Source organism: Muscardinus avellanarius (assembly GCF_963383645.1).
Source record: "Muscardinus avellanarius genome assembly, chromosome: 22".
In the NCBI taxonomy this organism is placed as follows: Eukaryota; Metazoa; Chordata; class Mammalia; order Rodentia; family Gliridae; genus Muscardinus; species Muscardinus avellanarius.
This window is the reverse complement of record NC_137808.1, coordinates 337,246-355,317: the sequence shown is the minus strand read 5'-3', so window position 1 is coordinate 355,317 and position 18,072 is coordinate 337,246. Positions and strand designations below refer to the sequence as shown.

General features: G+C 48.3%; 1 protein-coding gene across 1 annotated transcript; it reads left to right on the top strand.

The window, feature by feature from the left end:
- Positions 1-5,102, top strand: LOC308278393 (uncharacterized protein C3orf20-like; the record flags this gene model as incomplete). Its single annotated transcript, XM_080718146.1, has 5 exons — positions 1-472; positions 2,569-2,703; positions 4,033-4,178; positions 4,333-4,416; positions 5,013-5,102. The coding sequence occupies 5 exons, from the start codon at positions 1-3 to the stop codon at positions 5,100-5,102; spliced, it is 927 nt and encodes a 308-aa protein (XP_080574272.1).
- Between the last annotated feature and the right edge of the window lie 12,970 nt (positions 5,103-18,072).

Genomic DNA, 18,072 nt, shown 5'->3' with positions numbered 1-18,072 from the left:
ATGAGCGACGTCAAGAGTAACCGAGAACTGTACCAGCAGTACTTGGCCATGGCCCCCATGCTGCTGGCCCGCATCACCAAACTCCTGGTCCTCTGCCGTACTGCGAACGTCGCCATCCCCAAGGGCATCAGGAACATTTTTGAGTTCACCTGGGAGGAGCTCATCACCGACCCCGCAGTGCCCACCCCGTCCAGCATCCCGGGCCTGGACATCAGCTTCGGATGCGCCCCGGTGGTGCTGGCGGAGCCGCCCCCCGTGCAGGTCCCCCAGAAGAAACTGCCGTCGCTGTTGCCCCCGCTACAGGCCGCACTGCCCAGGGCTGGCAGGGCAGCCAAGTACCCGGCCTCTCCCATGCCAGCCCGCCCGGTGTCGGCCGGCCAGGAGATGCTGCATAAGTTTCAGCGGAATTCCATCCGCCTGCTCACAGAGCTCCTCACTCTGAAGATGAAGACCATGGTGGAGTCGGCCTCCGGTAAGCCCGCTCTGCTGCCGTTGCGCTGTTTCTGGCCCAAGCGCGCAACACCATGCCAGTTCTGATCTGCAGTCTGGAGCGCTGGTCTCCTTGTCTACAGTGTCTCTAGGGTCTGTGGGTATACATCGAACATCCTGAATCCGAAATCTATTTTTAAATTTTTCTTTATTTCTTTTTCAGTACTGGGGATGGAACCCAGGGACCTTCTACCTCCGAGCTACACCCCCCCGCCCTATTTTTTATTTATTATTATTTTTTGGTGGTATTTAAGGATTCACGGCTCTTCCTTTTGAGTGAGAGAGTGTGTGTGTATACTCCCAGAGAGTGTGTGGGGCTATACTCCCAGAACTATTTTTTTTTTTTTGGTGGTGGTACTGGGGTTCCTGGAAGCCCTTCTACCTCCGGGCTACACTCCCAGACCTATTTTTTACATTTTTATTTGGAAACAGGGTCTCCTAAGCCAGCACGTGCAGCTGGCTTCGAACCTGCGCGATCCTCCTGTCTCTGCCTCCCAAGCGCGGGGATTACAAGCGTGCGCCACCACACCCGGCCTCCCAGAACTATTTTATACTTTATTGGAAACAGGTCTCACTAAGTTGCTGAGAGCCTCACTCAGTAGCTGAGGATGGCTTCCAACCTGTGCAATCCTCCTGTCTCAGCCTCCCAAGCGCGGGGATTACAAGTATGCGCCACCATGCCCAGCTTTATTCTTTATTTTGAAACAGGGTCTCACTGAGTTGCAAAGGGTCTCACTAAGTAGCTGAGGCTGTCCGCAAACCATGACCCTCCATTCTTAGTCTCTCAAGTATTGGGATTACAAGCGTGCGCCACCATGCTAGCTCTAATCTGAAATCTGGAACATTCCAAAATTTGAAACTTTTTGGCCACTGACATGATACCACAGGAGAAAATTCCACACGTGATCTCGTGTGACGGGCTGTCATCAAAATACGGGTGCAAGAGCCGGGCGTGGTGGTGCACGCTTGTAATCCCCGCACTTGGGAGGCTAAGACAGGAGGATCGCACAGGTTCGAAGCCAGCCTCAGCTACTTAGTGAGGCTCTCAGCAACTCAGTGAGACCCTGTCTCCAAATAAAGAATAAAATACATCTGTATGTATAGCCTTGAGGTAGAAAAGCCTCTGGATTCCACCCCAAGTACTACCCACCCATACACACACACACAAATACGGGTGCAAGCTGGGTGTAGTGACACACGCTTGTAATCCCAGTGCTTGGGAGATTGTGATAGGAGGATTGCAGGTTCAAAGCCAGCCTCAGGAACTTAGCAAGGTCCTCAGCAACTTAGTGAGACCCTGTTTCCAAATAAAAAATAGGGCTGGGCATTTTGGTGCACGCTTGTAATCCCAGCAATTGGGAGGCTGAGACTGGAGGATCGCGGTTCGCGGACAGCCTTGGCTACTTAGTGAAGCCCTCTGCAACTCAGTGAGACCCTCTTTCAAAATAAAGAATAAAAAATAGGACTGGGGGTGTTGCTTGGAGGTAGAATGCCCCTGGGTTCCCTCCCCAGTACCATGAATGAATGAATGAATGAATGAATGAATGAATGAATGAGAAATGGTCGGAGCCTGGAACAGGGAGTTGAGCCCTCACGGTGAGGGTCAGCCCCAAGCACCTTCTCTTTCAGATGCACGTGCTTCAGGTCCTACATCCTTGGTACCCGGGCTCAGCAGCAGGACGAGAAAAAGATGAGGGAGACAGGATGACTGAGGGGCTCCTGAGAAGCCCCTCACACTTACGTTAGGAAATGGCCCTTCCCTGGAAGCATCCCCCCAACCATGCTGGAACAAAAGCACGTCATTGTGTGTGTGTGTGTGTGTGTGTGTGTGTGTGTGTGTGTGTGTGTGAGAGAGAGAGACAGACAGACAGACAGACAGACAGACACTGGGGCCTGGACCTCCAAGCCACACGCCAGCCCTGTTTATATTTTGTTCTGAAACAGGGTCTCACTGGGTGGACAAGAGTCTCGCCACCTGCCGAGGCTGGCCTCAGACCTGCAATCCCCCTGCTTCCGTCTCCTAAGTACTGGGAATACAGGCGTGTGCCACGGCGCCCGGCCGACTGATTTCTTCTGTAGGTGCCAATCCCCTGGACATCACCAGGCGCTTCGTGGAGGCCAGCCAGCTCCTCCATCTCAACGCTGAGAAGGCCTACGAACTCCTAATCGGCACCGTTGGGAGAAATGGCTACAGTGTGGGACCCTTGGGCAAAGGTGGGTACCCGGGCATCAGCCGTAGGTGGAAGGGACCGAGATTGGCAACCGCAGATGGAGAGGTCCTCATCTCCAGGGTGGAGGTGGATGTGGAACAACTGATTCTTAGACGTTCTAGGTGAGCGGAAAATCGATGTCCTTTCCCAAGGAGAATAGTCTGGGGCGATGTATTGGGCAGGAGATGTCTCCACCCCACAGCCTAGCAGCTCTCCTTCTGGATCATATCCTAGAGCCGTTTCTCAGACTATCTGCAGGGAAGGGCCAGTTTTTAAAACTTGCAAAGACAGGTGTGGTGGCGCACACTTGTAATCCCAGCATTTGGGAGGCTGAGACAGGAGGATCGCAGTTCGAAGACAGCCGCAGCTACTTAATGAGGCCCTGTGCAATGCAGTGAGACCCTGTTTCCAAATAAAGAATTAAAAATAGGGCTGGAGGTGTAGCTCAAAGGTAGAATGCCCCTGGGTTCCATCCCCAGTACCTCAACAACAACAACAAAAATTTGCAAAGCCGGGCGTGGTGGCGCACACTTGTAATCCCAGCATTCGGGAGGCAGAGACTGGAGAATCGCAGCTACTTAGTGAGGCCCTCAGCAACTCAGTGAGACCCTGTTTCAAAATAAAGATTAAAAAATAGGGCCAGGGTATCACTCAGAGGTAGAATGCCCTTGGGTTTCATCCCCAGTACTGTAAAATAAATAAGTAAATAAATAAGCGTGGTGGCGCATGCTTGTAATCCCCGCGCTTGGGAGGCTGAGACAGGAGGATCGCACGGGTTCGAAGCTAGCCTCAGCTACTGAGTGAGGCTCTCAGCAACTTAGTGAGACCCTGTTTCCAAATAAAATATAAAATAGGTCTGGGAGTATAGCCCGGAGCTAGAAAAGCCCCTGGGTTCCACTCCCAGTACCACAAAATAAATAAATGAATAAGTAAATAAATAATACAAGGAGTCTATAGTAAGTTTTTTGTTTTTCTTTTTTTTTCCATTTTATTTTATTGGCACTAGGGATTAAACCCAAGGGCATTCTACCTCTGAGCTACATCTCCAGCCTTATTTTATTCTTTGTTTTTTTCCTTTTATTTTATTAAACATTTTTGGTGGTGGTGGTGAGTGGGCGGTGGATTTTATTCTTTAGTTGGACCCAGGGTCACGCCAAGTTGATGAGAGTCTCACTACTGGCGGAGGCTGTCCTTGAACCCGCGATCCTCCTGTCTCTGCCTTACAAGTACTAGGATTACTGGGTTCAAGCCACCATGCCCAGCTTTGCCGGCTACACTTTGATTGAAAAACAGTGAACATTGCAAAAGCAGAGCCCGCTGTCGCCCTCTCCAGAGTCCCTCATGAACATCTCTGCCGTGGGCGTGAACTCGCCTTACCAGCTCACCTACCAGTCTTCTACATCCTGCCTCAGTTTCTCTCTCTCGACAGTAAGGGAGATCAAAAAGAAGTCAGGTAAAAAGGGGCTTCCAGAAAGATCCGTGAGCGTTGGTGGCGGCGGTGGTGGCAGTTGTGGGCGATGAGGCTGGAAGATGAGATTTCCAGCTGCCCGTGCAGGTTGGCCGATGGTTGTCCCAAATCAGGCTGGTGTTCAGAGGTGGAAACAAAGCCCTAAAGGACCCCCTGTCCCATCAGCGTAAGCGAGACCAGGTAGTGGGTGAGGGCAAGCCATATGCAGCCATGTTGTGCTGTGAAGCTCAGAGAAGACACAAGAGGCCTGTAGGAGCAGGCCGGGCCTGGAGCCTTCCCAGCTTCCCTTGCTGAGCCGTCATGACAGGCGGGAGGTTCAGGGTCGGAGATGGTGGGGTGCAGAAACTCTCCTTGCCAGTGACTGCCTCGGACGCTTAGAGGTAAGGCTTGGGTTTTATTTCTGCCCCCACCCCTGACTGGCTGTGACTTGCCTTCCCCTTTTTGGTAAGAAGGAGGTGGTTCTGGGGCGGCCAGAGGCATTCCCGCACGGGGGATGGAATCCAGGGGCATTTTACCTCCGAGTGACACCTTCAGCCCTATTTTTTGTGCGTGTGATACTGGGGATGGGACCCAGGGGCATTCTAGCAACACCCTCAGCCCTATTTTTTATTCTTTATTTAGAATCAGGGTCTCACTGATTTGCAAAGGACCTCACTAAGTAGTAGCTGAGGCTATCCATGAACCGCCATCCTCCTGTCTCAGCCTCCCAAATCCTGGGATTTCAAGCGCGCGCCAGCACGCCCGGCTAATGTTATTTCTGCTCTGCGGCTCCCCAGCCATCCCATCTCTTGGTGTTTGTCAGGGCCTCACATCCCCTAACAATCCCGCCGGACACTGCCCCACAGGAGCGGCCGGTGATGCCCATCGCCGGGGAGAATAAACACTCCTCCCAGCGGAGCTCGATGCGGGAGAAACCTGCCCGACACCTCCCCTAAGCTTTTTGCCTTTAACTACAGGCAAATCAAAGGCGGTAGAGGACATCAGCATGTCTCCCTTGCAGCAAGGGGAGGGACCCTCTCCCGTCCTGGAGCTGACCGACCCCTGCCCCGAAGCCCGGGAGAAGCTACAAGAGATGTGTCGCCACATGTGAGTGCCAGCTGGGGGGTGACGTTCTCGCGTTCTCAGAAAGCCCCGCGTTGGCCACGAGTCCAGGAAGCCACGAGACGCACGGCCATGACTGGTCCTGCCTGTTTATTTTCCAAATAAGGAAACAGAGGCAGGGGATTGCCCGGCGCCCACTGCCCCGCAGGCCTGGTACCCAGGAGGGTGGCGCCCGTCTCCTGGTGGGCTGCCTCCCCCGTCCCTCTTTCTGTGACTCGTGCCCAGCTTTTGTTTTCCCAAGTGTTCATTTTTTGGGGGGGAGGCGACACTGGGGACGGAAACCCAGAAGCATTCTACCTCCAAGCCACATCCCTGGCCCTATTTTTTATTCTTTTTTTTGCGCCCTTTTTTTGTGTGTGTGGTGCTGGGGATTGAAGCCAGGGGCATTCCGCCTCTGAGCTTCAATCCCTTCCTTCCTTCCTTCCTTCCTTCCTTCCTTCCTTCCTTCCTTTTTTTGTGATACTGGGTATGGAACCCCACTGGCTACACCTCCAGCCCTATTTTTTAGTTAGTTAGTTAATTTGTTTGTTTGTTTGTTTATTTATTTATTTGCAGTACTGGGGATGGAACCCAGGGGCATTCTACCTCTGAGCTCCACCCCCAGCCTTATTTTTTAATCTTTCTTTTGAAACAGGGGTCTCACTGAGTTGCAAAGGGCCTAAGTAGCTGAGGCTTCCCCAGGAACTGTGACCTTCCTGTCTCAGCCTCCCAAATACTGGGATTTCAAGCATGTGCCACCACACCTGGCTTGTGTTAACTAACATAATTTGTCCAACTTTCTTCTACCAAAAGAAAAAAAAATACCCGAAAGGCTCACAAAACTCAAGACATCCAGATGGGTTGCTCCCTGGATGGGAGTCCTGGGTGACGGGAGGAGCTGTGGCGACCCTGCCTGGTGAGCAGGAGGCGAGTGGCTAGAAGTTGTGTGCTTCTCCTCCCCTACAGAGAAGCCGAAAGGGCCTCGTGGAAAGGGACCAGTATCTCCTACCCCGCGATCTTACGCAACTACCGCACCAAGCTGCCCTGCCACTCGACGCTGGCCTCCAAAGGGGACGTCCAGGCCGTGGGCGCCCAGGCCTCTCAACCTGCCTGTGCCCAGACTTCCATCCCTTACCAGCCCGCTGTCCACACTCCTCACCTCAGCCGGCATTCTCAAGACTGGAAGATATCCAAGAAGGCCAGCAAGTTCCACTACACCTTCTACGATGGCTCCTCCTTCGTCTAATATCCTTTGATTTAAGTCCTTCCTTTTCCTCCCTGCGACTCGGCTTCAGAGAGCTCTGGGGTGGAACCAGGCCCAATATATATATATTTTTTTTTTTTCTTTTTTTTTTTTTTGCGGGTCTGGGGATGGAACCCAGAGGCATTCTACCCGCAAGCTACACCCCCAGCCCTACTTTTTATTCTTTACTTTGAAACAGGGTCTCACTGAGTTGCAGAGGGCCTCACTAAGTAGTAGCTGAGGCTGTGCCCAAACCGAGATACTCCTGTCTCAGCCTCCCAAATGCTGGGATTACAAACATGTGCCACCTTGCCCAGCTTATATTTTATTTTGAAACAGGGCATCACTGAGTTGCTGAGGCCGGCTGCAAACCTGCAGTCATCGTGTCTCAGGCTCCCAAGCGCTCTGATCCCTTTGCAGGGGCCAAGCTGCCAACCCAGCTTGCCTGGGAACAGCCCCCACCCTCACTCTCTTTTGCCTCCTCTGGAAAGAAGTGGGAGTTCCGAGTTTAAGTGCCCTGTCAAAGAAGTCTCGTTGTTATTCTGACCATAAAGGGATCCATTCACTGCTTCCCACTGGGCTCTGTCTCCACTGTAGCCTCGGTATGAAACACAGAAAATGTCTTCACGGGCTTGGAATCCTCCTCCGTAGGGTAACCAACTCATCCTGATTTCCCTAGGACTTGGCTCATTTTAACACCGAAAGTAACCCCTGGATTTGATGGGTTTTATCCCCCCAAATCCATCAAACCCAGGGGGAGGGGAGAGAAACCCTCCTTCTCTATGAAGTAGAGTTCTACTACTAGTAAAGAACAGAAAGAAGATACAGGAAAACCCTGAGGGGGGTGGCTGTGGTCCAGCATCCTTCAGTTGTGACATGTATGCAAAATTCAGAGAGGTCTTTAAAGAGGGGCGAAGCAAGCCGGGCAAACACTTGGAATCCCAGCATTCAGGAGGCCGAGACAGGAGGATCGCGGTTCGCGGCCAGCCTCAGCTACTTAGTGAGGCCCTCTGCAACTCAGATCACTGTTTGCAAACAGCCTCAGCTACTACTTAGTGAGGCCCTCTGCAACTCAGTGAGATCCTGTTTCCAAATAAAGAAGAAAAAATAGGAGCCGGGCGTAGTGGTGCATGCTTGTAATCCCAGCACTCAGGAGGCTGAGACAGGAAGAATCACAGTTGGTGGCCAGCCTCAGCTACTACTTAGGCCCTCTGCAACTCAGTGAGACCTGGTTTCAAAATAAAAAATAGGGCTGGGGGTGTAGCTCTAAGGTCGAATGCCCTTGGGTTCTATCCCTAGACCCACAAAAGAAAGAAAGAAAGAGAGAAAGAAAAAGAAAAATAGGGCTGGGGGTGTGGCTCAGAGGTAGAATGTCCTTGGGTTCTATCTCCAGTACCGGGATAAATAAATAAAAATAAATAAGAAATAAGAGAGAGAGCGAGAGAGTGAGAGCGAGCGAGAGAGAGAGGGAGGGAGGGATGGAGGGAGAAGAAAGAAAGAAAAAAAGAATGAAAGAAAGAAAGAGAAAGAAAGATGGATGGACAGGCGGGCGAAGTGACTTCCCGGGGCCCTGGAGGGGAGAGGCTGGGGAGTTTTCTGGTAGTTCTCCTTGACCATTTCTGCCAGCTATCCCTCGGGAAACATCGCCATGTGTCAGATCCCTACCTGCTGCAGAGGGAGGACCATCACTTCCCTCTTCAACGACTCACCCACCTTCTCCTTCCTGGCCCAGTTTAACCCCGAAGGCCAGGGCTGTGTTCACTACAACCTGAAGGTCCAGTAAGTGGGCGGGGACGTGCAGGGCCTGGGAGTAGCCCTGGAGTGCAGGGAGGAACCGGAGTGCTGACTCTGCGTCCCTGGGGGAAGGAGAACCAGGCAGCGCTCAGAGGTCTAGGCCCCAGGGAGTTCTCGCAGCAACATGGCGACTTTGAGCCCTTGCCTGCTGGATCCGTGCTGCAGCCAGTGAGAAGGGCGACTCCCAAGTCGTCCTCCGCCTGGTACCCGGGAACACGGGAATCTTGGCTCTTGGTTAGTTTCCCGGAAGGGTTCTTTATTATTTTGTTACTGAGAATTGAACCCAGGGTGTTCAGCCTCCAGGGGGTTCACCTCTAGCCCAACCCCTTTTTTTGTAAATTGTGAAACAAGGTCTCCTTTGGTTGATCATAGTTTTGCTATGTTGCTGAGGCTGGCTTTGAACCCATGATCCTCCTGTTTCGGCCTCCCGAGTACTGGGATTACAGGCATACGCCACCATCCCTGGCTCCTGGAAGGATTTTTTTTTTTTTTTTTTTTTTTTTGCGGGTCTGGGGATGGAACCCGCAGCATTTGACCTCCGAGCTATACCCCCTGCCCTATTTTTTATTCTTTATATTGAGACAGAGTCTCACTAAGTTGCGGAGGGCCTCACTAAGTAGCTGAGGCTGTCCGCAAACTACAATCTTCCAGTCTCAGCCTCCCAAATGTTGGGATTACAAGTGTGCGCCACCATGCCCAGCTTTCCTGGAAGGATTTTTTAGTGGTGAAAAGTATCTTATACCAGGAGTACGTGGTTGAGAGGCATGGACGGCTTCTGTGGCATCTCTGAAGAGAAGCACATGCACTCTGGACAACTCGGCAAGACCTTATTTCAAAAATTAAAACAGGAGCCAGGCATGGTGGTGCATGATTTTAATCCCAGCATTTGGAAGGCTGAGATAGGAGGATCTTGGTTCGAGGCTAGGCTCAGCTACTTAGTGAGGCCCTTTGCAACTCAGACCCTATTTCAAAGTAAAGAATAAAAAATAGGGCTGGAGGTGTAGCATGGAGGTAGAATGTCCCTGGGTTTCATCCCCAGTACTGCAATAAATAAATAAATAAATAAATAAATAAATAAATAAATAGAATGTCCCTGGGTTCAATCTCCAGTACCACAAATAAATTTTTTTTTTATTTTTTCAGTACTAGGGATTAAACCCAGGGACATTCTACCTGTGAGCTATACTCCCAGCCCTATTTTTAATTTTTTTTATTTTGAAACAGGCCCTCACCAAGTTGTGGAACCTTGGCTGCAAACCTGCAATCCTCCTGTCTCAGCCTCCCAGGTACTGGGATTACAAGCATGCACTACCATGCCCAACCAAAAATTCTTTTTTTTTTTTTTTTTTTAAATTTTATTTTATTGGTGCACTGTATTCATACATCATAGTGGGATACAAACTTTTGTAGACATACATGCACACATCGCCCAGTCAGCCCCCACCCGATCCCCACCCCATTCTCTCCCCATCCCTCCCTCCCATGCTTGGCTTAGTGGTTGACATCTAGTATTATAGCAATTTATCCAAAATTAAAAATGATAATCTCACATAACAGTTTCATTTGTCTGATACCAAGCTTTTGATGACTTAAAGATAACATTTCAATATTTCTTTTTGCTTTCTTTCTTACCAGAGAATATTTTTTTCTTTTTTTTAGGTGAAACTATCATATATTTATTTTTCAGAAAAAAATCTATCCTGATATGGAATATGGACTCTAGATACCCAAAACAATCTCGAAGCAAAAACAAAGCTAGAAGATGTATATTTTCTGATTTCAAACCATATAAAGCTACAATAATTGAAACAGTGTAGTACTGTTCTAAAGGCAGATATATAGACCATTGGAGTTAAATACAAGCCTAGAGCTAACTTCTTCCCTATATTGTCAAGTTATTTTTGACAAGGTTTCCACGAAGATTTGGTGGTGGAAATAATAATCTTTTAACTAAATATTGTTGAAAAATAATAATTACATGGAAAAGAATAAAATTGGACCCTTACCTAATCCCACATACAAGTATTAACTCAAACTAGATAAAAGACCTAAATATAAATCTTAAGACTATAAACTTTTAGGAGAAAATCTGGGTCATAAAACCTCACAACATTGAAATTGGCAGTGATTTCTTGGATATGATTTCAATGGCAAAGGTAACAGAAGAATATACAAACTCCCTAAAAAATAAAAGAAAATATTGTATATCCAAAGACAATGTAAACAGAGTTAACAGTTACTAATAGAATGGGATAAAATATTTCCAAATGCTATATCTGAAGGTATATTAATATTGCAACTAGAAATCCTAAAAATTAACAACAATAAAGGCAAACAATACAATTTAGAGATAGGTAAAAGACTAACATAAATAATGAATCTCCACAGATAACCAATCTTAGTTGTCTGTTGGATGGAAACTCTTGTTTCTCTGGTTCTGGTGAGTGTTACCTATTTCTTCTTTGTAGTTAATCTCTTTGAGTATTTTCTCTAGCGCTGGTTTTGAAGACATAAATTCCTTCAGTTTCTGTTTGTCATGGAAGCTTCTTATTTCTCCATCTAATTTGATAGAAAGTTTTGCTGGATAGGAAATTTTTGGCTGGAAGTTGTTTTCTTTCAGAGTTTGGAATATGTTACTCCAAGCCCTTCTGGCTCTCATGACTTGGTTTGGGAAGTCTGGAGTGATTCTAATTGGTTTGCCTCTGAATGTCACTTGGCCCTTTGTTTTTGTTGCCTTTAAGATTCTCTGCTTGGCTTCCACATTGGTCATTTTGACAATTATATGGCGTGGGGATCCTCTTCTCGGATCCTGTCTAAAGGGAGTTCTATAAGTTTCCTGGATCTGTGTATCAACCTCTTGCTCTATATTTGGAAAATTTTCTGCTATTACTTCCTTGAAGAGATTGTTGATCCCTTTGGTTTCACCTTCTTTTCCCTCCTCTATTCCAATTATTCTTAGGTTAGCTCTCTTAAGATGGGCCCATATTTCTTCAATGTCAGATTCCTGCTGTTGGATATCTTTTTCTAGATTAGAAACTATGCATTCATTTTTGGATTGCTCATCTTCTAAGATCGAGATTCTGTTCTCCATGTGGTCTAATCGGTTGTTTGTGCTTTGAATTGAGGCCTTTACTTCATTAATTGCATCCTTTATCTCTTTTTGGCTCTCTCTGAGTTCTTTTCGAAGCACCTCTATTATTTCTACGGTTATTTTCCTGATTTGATCTTCTAGAAATCTCTGATTTTCTGTTTTATCAGGTTCTGATGTTGTGGGGTTGTGCACATTTATTACTTCAGTGTTATTCCTCTTTCCCATGATTTCGGAGGTTTGTGCCTTCTCTGGGTTCTTCCCTTGGGTCACTATGGCTTCACTTAAGGTGCTCTGGATCTCGAGTCTGTATTATCTCAGACCCTACTACTCCTTTACTGGGTTGTATCACAGAGTCTCCGACCCAGGGAGTCGATAGAGGCTGCTTTAGACTGTGGGGGGTGCCAGGATGCACGTTCTCCTATGGTGTGATATCTCTGCCACCGCTCCTCCCCCACTGGGTCAAGTCCCAGGGAGTACAGTACTGGGATTTCTCCTCTGTGGCCCGCAATTTGACTCACTGTTCTTGAGTACGTAGATGTAGCTGTACTGGACTCGGTGAATTCACTGCTGCTGCCGCTGCCGGTGGCAATATGGCGCCTCTGCCACGCCCTCGGCCATGAGGCTGGCGTATTTTTTCTTTTCTGGTTTTGATTTCCACTCTGAATCCCTGCAGCGTGTGCTGAGCTCAGCCACTGGGAGCTTTAAATCCTCTCTGCGCCGAAAGATCCCGCCTGGCTGTTCCGCAGCGGCTCACCTGGCTTGCTGTAGCCGTCCGCTGAGTTCGCCGCTGCCGCCGGCAGTATGGCGCTGCTGCCGCGTCCTCGGGCGCGTGTGTCTCCTCTGTGGCCCTGAGCTCTGTTCTCAGTCCGCTTTCTCTCTGGAGCCTGGTGGTTTTTTTGTTTTTCTGGTGATGGTGTTTTCTGGCTATGAAAGGCGCTCTTTTTGTGGTAATGGAGATTGGTTGTTAGCTGGACTCTTAAGCCCCGCTTTTCTCGGTCGCCATCTTCCCGGAAGTCCCCCAAAAATTCTTTTTAAAAAGGAGAAGCATGCCGGATGTAATCCCCGCACGCTTGTAATCCCCGTGCTTGGGAGGCGGAGACAGGAAGATCGCGCAGGTTCGAAGTCAGCCTCACTGGCTTAAGAGACCCTGTTTCCAAATAAAATATAAAATAGGTCTGAGAGTATAGCCTGGAGGTAGAAGAGTTCCATCTCCAGTACCACACACACAAAAAAAAAAAAAAGGAGAAGCAAGCCGGGCATGATGGCGCACCCTGGTAGTCCCAGCATTCAGGAGGCTGAGACAAGAGGATCACGGTTCGCAGACAGCCTCAGCTACTTAGTGAGGCCCTCTGCAACTTAGTGAGACCCTGTTTCAAATTAAAGAATAAAAAATAGGGCAGGGGGTGTAGCTCGGAGGTTGAATGTTCCTGGGTTCTATCCTCAGGCCTGCAAATAAATAAATATAAAATAAAATAAAAAAGAGAAGCATGTATTTTTGCCAGCTGAAGGTTGATTTTGGTCTGGAGTCTTATAAGGAACCAATTTTAAAGGAAATGACTTCCTCTCATGTATAGAACGTCCAGCACCCATTTTGGTGCCTGATACTTGTGCACCCAGATTCCTAGGCGGTAGAAACCAAATTCCTTTCTTTCAGCCCCTGGATTTGGCCTGACAGTGATGTTATTTCCCTCAGATTGGCCGTTCCCTGCAGAATCCCCCTGTAGCATCAACAGGTGTTACGGGGCCTCAGCCCCTGCTCCTGGGGAAAACATGGCTGTCTCCAGGACTCCGCTCCTCCTGCCTGGCGTCTGGTGCCTGTAGGGAGGAGGCCTGGTCACAGCCTCTCACTTCTGTGTCTCTCCTAGATGCCCCTACGTCTTGATCTTGAATGAGGAAGGTGGGGCCACCTACGACCAAAAGGGCTATGTTGTCCACAAGTGGAGCTGGGCCTCGAAGACGGAGACTTTGCTGTCCCTGCAGTACCAGGTAGGGCAGGCCGACGGGCTGGGCAGCGGCCTCCCGCGGGCTGCCTGGCATCGAGAGGCACAGGGCTGCCTGCAGGTCCGGGGCTTGTGGGCTCATTCGGAGGTTCAGGTTTGTGGGCAGTAGTCCAGGGTTGGCGGGAGTGAACTTTCTTTTGCCAGCATACAGCAAGTACTTCCTAATACTGACTTTTTATTTTATTTTTTTTTTAATTTTTGGTGGTACTGGGGTTCCTGGAAGCCCTTCTATATCTGGGCTATACTCCCAGACCTATTTTTTTATTTTTGGAAACAGGGTCTCTTAAGCCAGCGCGGCTGGCTTCGAACCTGCGCGATCCTCCTGTCTCCGCCTCCCAAGCATGGGGATTACAAGCGTGTGTCACCACGCCCGGCTAATACTGACTTTGTGTGTGTGTGGGGGGGGGGTACTGGGGATGGAACCCAGGGTAGAATGACCACCCTGGCTTCCATCCCCAGATCGATCTGCGAAAGTAAAGTCTGGTTTTATGAAAAGACCATTACAGAAGTTGATAGTGTCACTGTTTTCTACTTTTACCAGTGCATTATAAATTATATACCAGGGAGACTGAAGCGATACATTCAGGGCTGGGATGTGGCTCGGCGGCTAGTGCTTGCTTGGCAAGTGTAGCACCCGGTTTGGTCCTGAGTTCCTGAACAACAATAAAAAAAAACCACTTAAAAACAAGCTAAGAACAAGAAAGAAAGGAAGTGATACGATACCTTCCTACGTGCACGTATAACTTGGCGCATCCCTTCCATACGACCCCGCTCTTCCCACCCCTCGCTGAACGTGCTGGTGAGATTGGAAGTGATCGCTTCATACATGGCAGAAATGACCTGAACTGACTTTTCCCTCAGAATCACCCTCCACTCCCAATTCCCTTCTACTGTTTCTGGTCAATCTCTTCATTTATCTGGAGTACCTTTAGTTTCCTATTTTTTCTCTAGTGTCCACATAAGAAAAAAAAATGAAGATTTCCCCCCCATTCTTTTGGTTTTCTCCTTAGACTCGATTGTTTTCTTTGCTGTACAGAAGTTTTGTTTTGTTTTGTTCTGTTTGTTTGTTTTGTTTTGTTTTGTTTTGTTCAATCCTGGGGATGGAACCCAGGGGCATTCTACCTCTGAGCTACACCTCCAGCCCTATTTTTTATTCTTTATTTTGAAACAGGGTCTCACTGAGTTGCAGAGCGCCTCACTGAGTAGCTGCAGCTGTCCTCGAACCGCGATCCTCCCGTCTCAGCCTCCCTAGTGCTGGGATTACAAGTGTGCGCCACCACGCCTGGCTGCATGGAAGTTTTTGTTCCATTTGATGCCTTCCCCATCTATTGGTTCTCAGTTTTATTTCCTCGGAGTTAGGGCTCCTACTGAGGAAGTTTGCCAGTGACTGTGTGTTACAGAGTTGGTCCGGCATTTTCTTCTAGTGATGGCAAAGTCTCTAGTCTGATTTCTAGGTCTGGGTGCATCTCGAGTTGAGATTGCGCAGGTTGAGAGCTCGGGGTCGAGTTCACTCTCCCGCACGTGCTCAGCCTCTCTGGACTGTGTCCTTGAAGAGGGCTCACTCTTACTCACTCAGTTTTCACCTGTTGAGTTCAGTTTGGATTTGGGAGTCAGCATGGCCGGTGCTCTGTCGTGGCACCTCTGAATCCTGGTGCATTTCCCTGAAGGGTATTGATATTCTCGTAAGGGATGATGAGCTTGGTTGAATTCAAGCCACAGACTTTATCTCTTCTGCAGTGAGCAGCAGCTCCGGTCTCGGGTCGCTGTTTTTCTTCCTTCTCCAAGATGGAGTTCGCTGCTCATACGTGGCTCAGGGAAGCTAGAGAGGTGGACGACAGTTCTCACAGAATTCTGGGCTCGCTCGCTCTCTCTCTCTCTCTCTCTCTCTCTCTCTCTCTCTTCTCTCTCTCCCTCTCTCCTCTCCTCTCTCTCCCTCTCTTTTTTTTTTTTTTTTTTTTTGCCGGTCTGGGGATAGAACCCAGGGGCATTTGACCACTAAGCTACACCCCCTGCCCTATTTTATTTTCTTTTATTCTTTTTTTGTGTGGTGCTGGGGATGGAACCCAGGGGCTTTTCTACCTCCGGGCTATACTCCCAGACCTATTTTATACTTTATTTGGAAACAGGCTCTCACTAAGTTGCTGAGAGCCTCGCTAAGTAGCTGAGGCTGGCTTCGAACCTGTGCGATCCTCCTGTCTCAGCCTCCCAAGTGAGGGAATTACAATGCACCACCACGCCTGGCTTTTCTTCTTTATTTTGAAACAGGGTGTGACTGAGTTGCAGAGGGCCTCACTAAGTAGCTGAGACTGTCCTCGAACCCACAATCCTCTTGTCTCAGCCTCCCAATGGTGGGATTACAAGTGACCGCCACCACGCCAGCTTGGGTTCTTTTTTTTTTTGGTGGGTTTGGGGATGGAACCCAGGGACATTCTACCTCCAAGCTACACCCCCTGCCCTATTTTTTATTCTTTATTTTGAAACCGGGTCCTCACAGAATCCTCTCCCTGTCATCCTGAGAGTGCGGTTGCCCCGGTTCTGATTTTTGGATGATTCAGGCTAGAAAGATGGTAAAGTTTTGTCCATGGGAGTTGCCTGTGAAGCAGAAACCCACCCCAGGCTGCTCTTTTTCCCATGTGGCTCCTCTTCAAAATCGGCTTCTGTTCTCTCTCCAGAGCCTTTGGGTCGTTGGTTTTTGTATTTCCTTCCAGTTTCTAGTTATCTGTGGGAGGCTGAGCCTTTAGGAACTGGTTCAGCTCTACTGGAAGTAGAACCAGCTGCTTAGCTTTGAAGCAGAGGGAGGGATGTGTTACCGAAGGGCTCAGTCCTTGTGGGGGGGCAAGTCCACTCGCGGCCGGGAGCCTCAGAAAGATGGGGCAAAAGGCAGGTGATGTCCTGCAGAGACTTATCTGCAGCGATTCTTTCCCCTCTATGAATTCCCTAAGTTTTTAGGTACGACGTTTGGGAAAGAATCAGAGGCGGACAAAGGCTTCTTGAGCCAATGACACTTTATTACAAAAACTCCAAGAAATTTATACCCTTCACCAGTAAAGTTAATAATAAGAGAAAAGGGAGGTGGGTGTAATCATTGTGAGATAATAATGAATGACATGTAAACAAAGGTAATAAAACTAGTCCTTCAGCTGGCTGTTGGCCTTCGAGAGATTGACTCCTGACTCCGGATGCTTTTCCAAGGTCTTTGCAGATAAGCAGTCCCAGGGGGCCACTTCCCAAAATAAACAAGCATGGCCAAGGCTTGGGGGTTTCTCGGGGAATCTTCTTTGGCTTTCTTGGAACTTTCCAACTTTTGGGCTCAGTTCATATAGCAAGTGTGGGGAGATGTGGTGATTCAGGTGGATGTGATAGAGTTTCTCCAGGTGTTGGCATTTTACCTTCTAAATCTGAAAGCTTAAGCAAACTCACAACACAGTTTGGCAGGCAAAATACCACAAACAACACCACAAGGTTCTTGGTTTTAATTGTCAGATGTATTTCCTTAACTTCTGAACACTCTTCTTTAGACAACAAGCCTATTAAAGGTCTATCCATCTTTAATAATCCATTTCCCTGTCACAAACCCTCTGCAACCTGCTTTTAACCTTCTAATTCCTTCCTTTCCTAGTTGGGACTTTCTTATGATAAGCTCTTCTTCATGCAAAAATGCTTTTCTTACTCTTACGGTATTTCCTTTCCTTCATACATATATACTTAAAACGTCTGTCCTTTATTTTGTCATATTCATTTCTAACCATGCGGTCCGCCTCTCTGTCTTCAGGAATATTTACACTGGGCGTAAAAGTCACCAATCTTTTTCCTTGAGTCTATTTTATTTGGGCAACTAAGTTGTTTATCAACTAAATTGCTTTAAGGTCACACACAAGGTTTTTATCTTTTCTGTCTCTAGGCAGGATCTCAAGGGTAAACAAAGTTACCTTAAACTGAGCTACCTTACCGGAGTTAATAGCTTAACCTAAGTTAGTGATAGTGAGGGTCAGAGACCCTTTGTGATTGCTGCAGCTGGAATGCTTATCACAGCATCTGAATTCTGGCCAGTTTTTATTATTATTGAGCAGAGCCAAGGACGTTTAGGCAAATTATTAGAGATTTTATTTCCACGGACTCAATTTCATCATAGTCCTGATTTCACATCATTGGAGCAATTCGTGTAGAGAGTTAAAAGAATAATAGTAAAAGTGGGGGGTACTTTGGCCAGAGATGACACCTTCTTCTCGGGGCTTTTTGCCGAATTAACTATGTGGAGTGGGGTCTCAACACATAGATGCCGAGGCAGCAGGATGTCTTGGCAGGGATGCTCGATCCGGCCTTTGAAAGTTCAACACAAGAAGGCTAGACCAGTGGATGGACAGGTGGAGAGATTAGTTGAGGGTGGTTACTAGTTAGTCTTGACATGATTAAAAATGTTAGTAATGGTACTAGGGATGGAACCCAGGGGCCTTCTACCTCCAGGCTACACTCCCAGACCTATTTTATATTTTTTATTTGTAAACAGGGTCTCTTTAAACCAGCAGAGGCTGGCTTCAAACCTGTGCGATCCTTCTGTCTCAGTCTCCTAAGCGCGGGGATCACAAGCGTGCGCCATCACTCCCGGCTCAGCAACATACATATTTTGAAAGGCCATTTGTGTGTGTGTGTGTGTGTGTGTGTGTGTGTGTGGTACTGGGGATGGAACCCAGGGACAT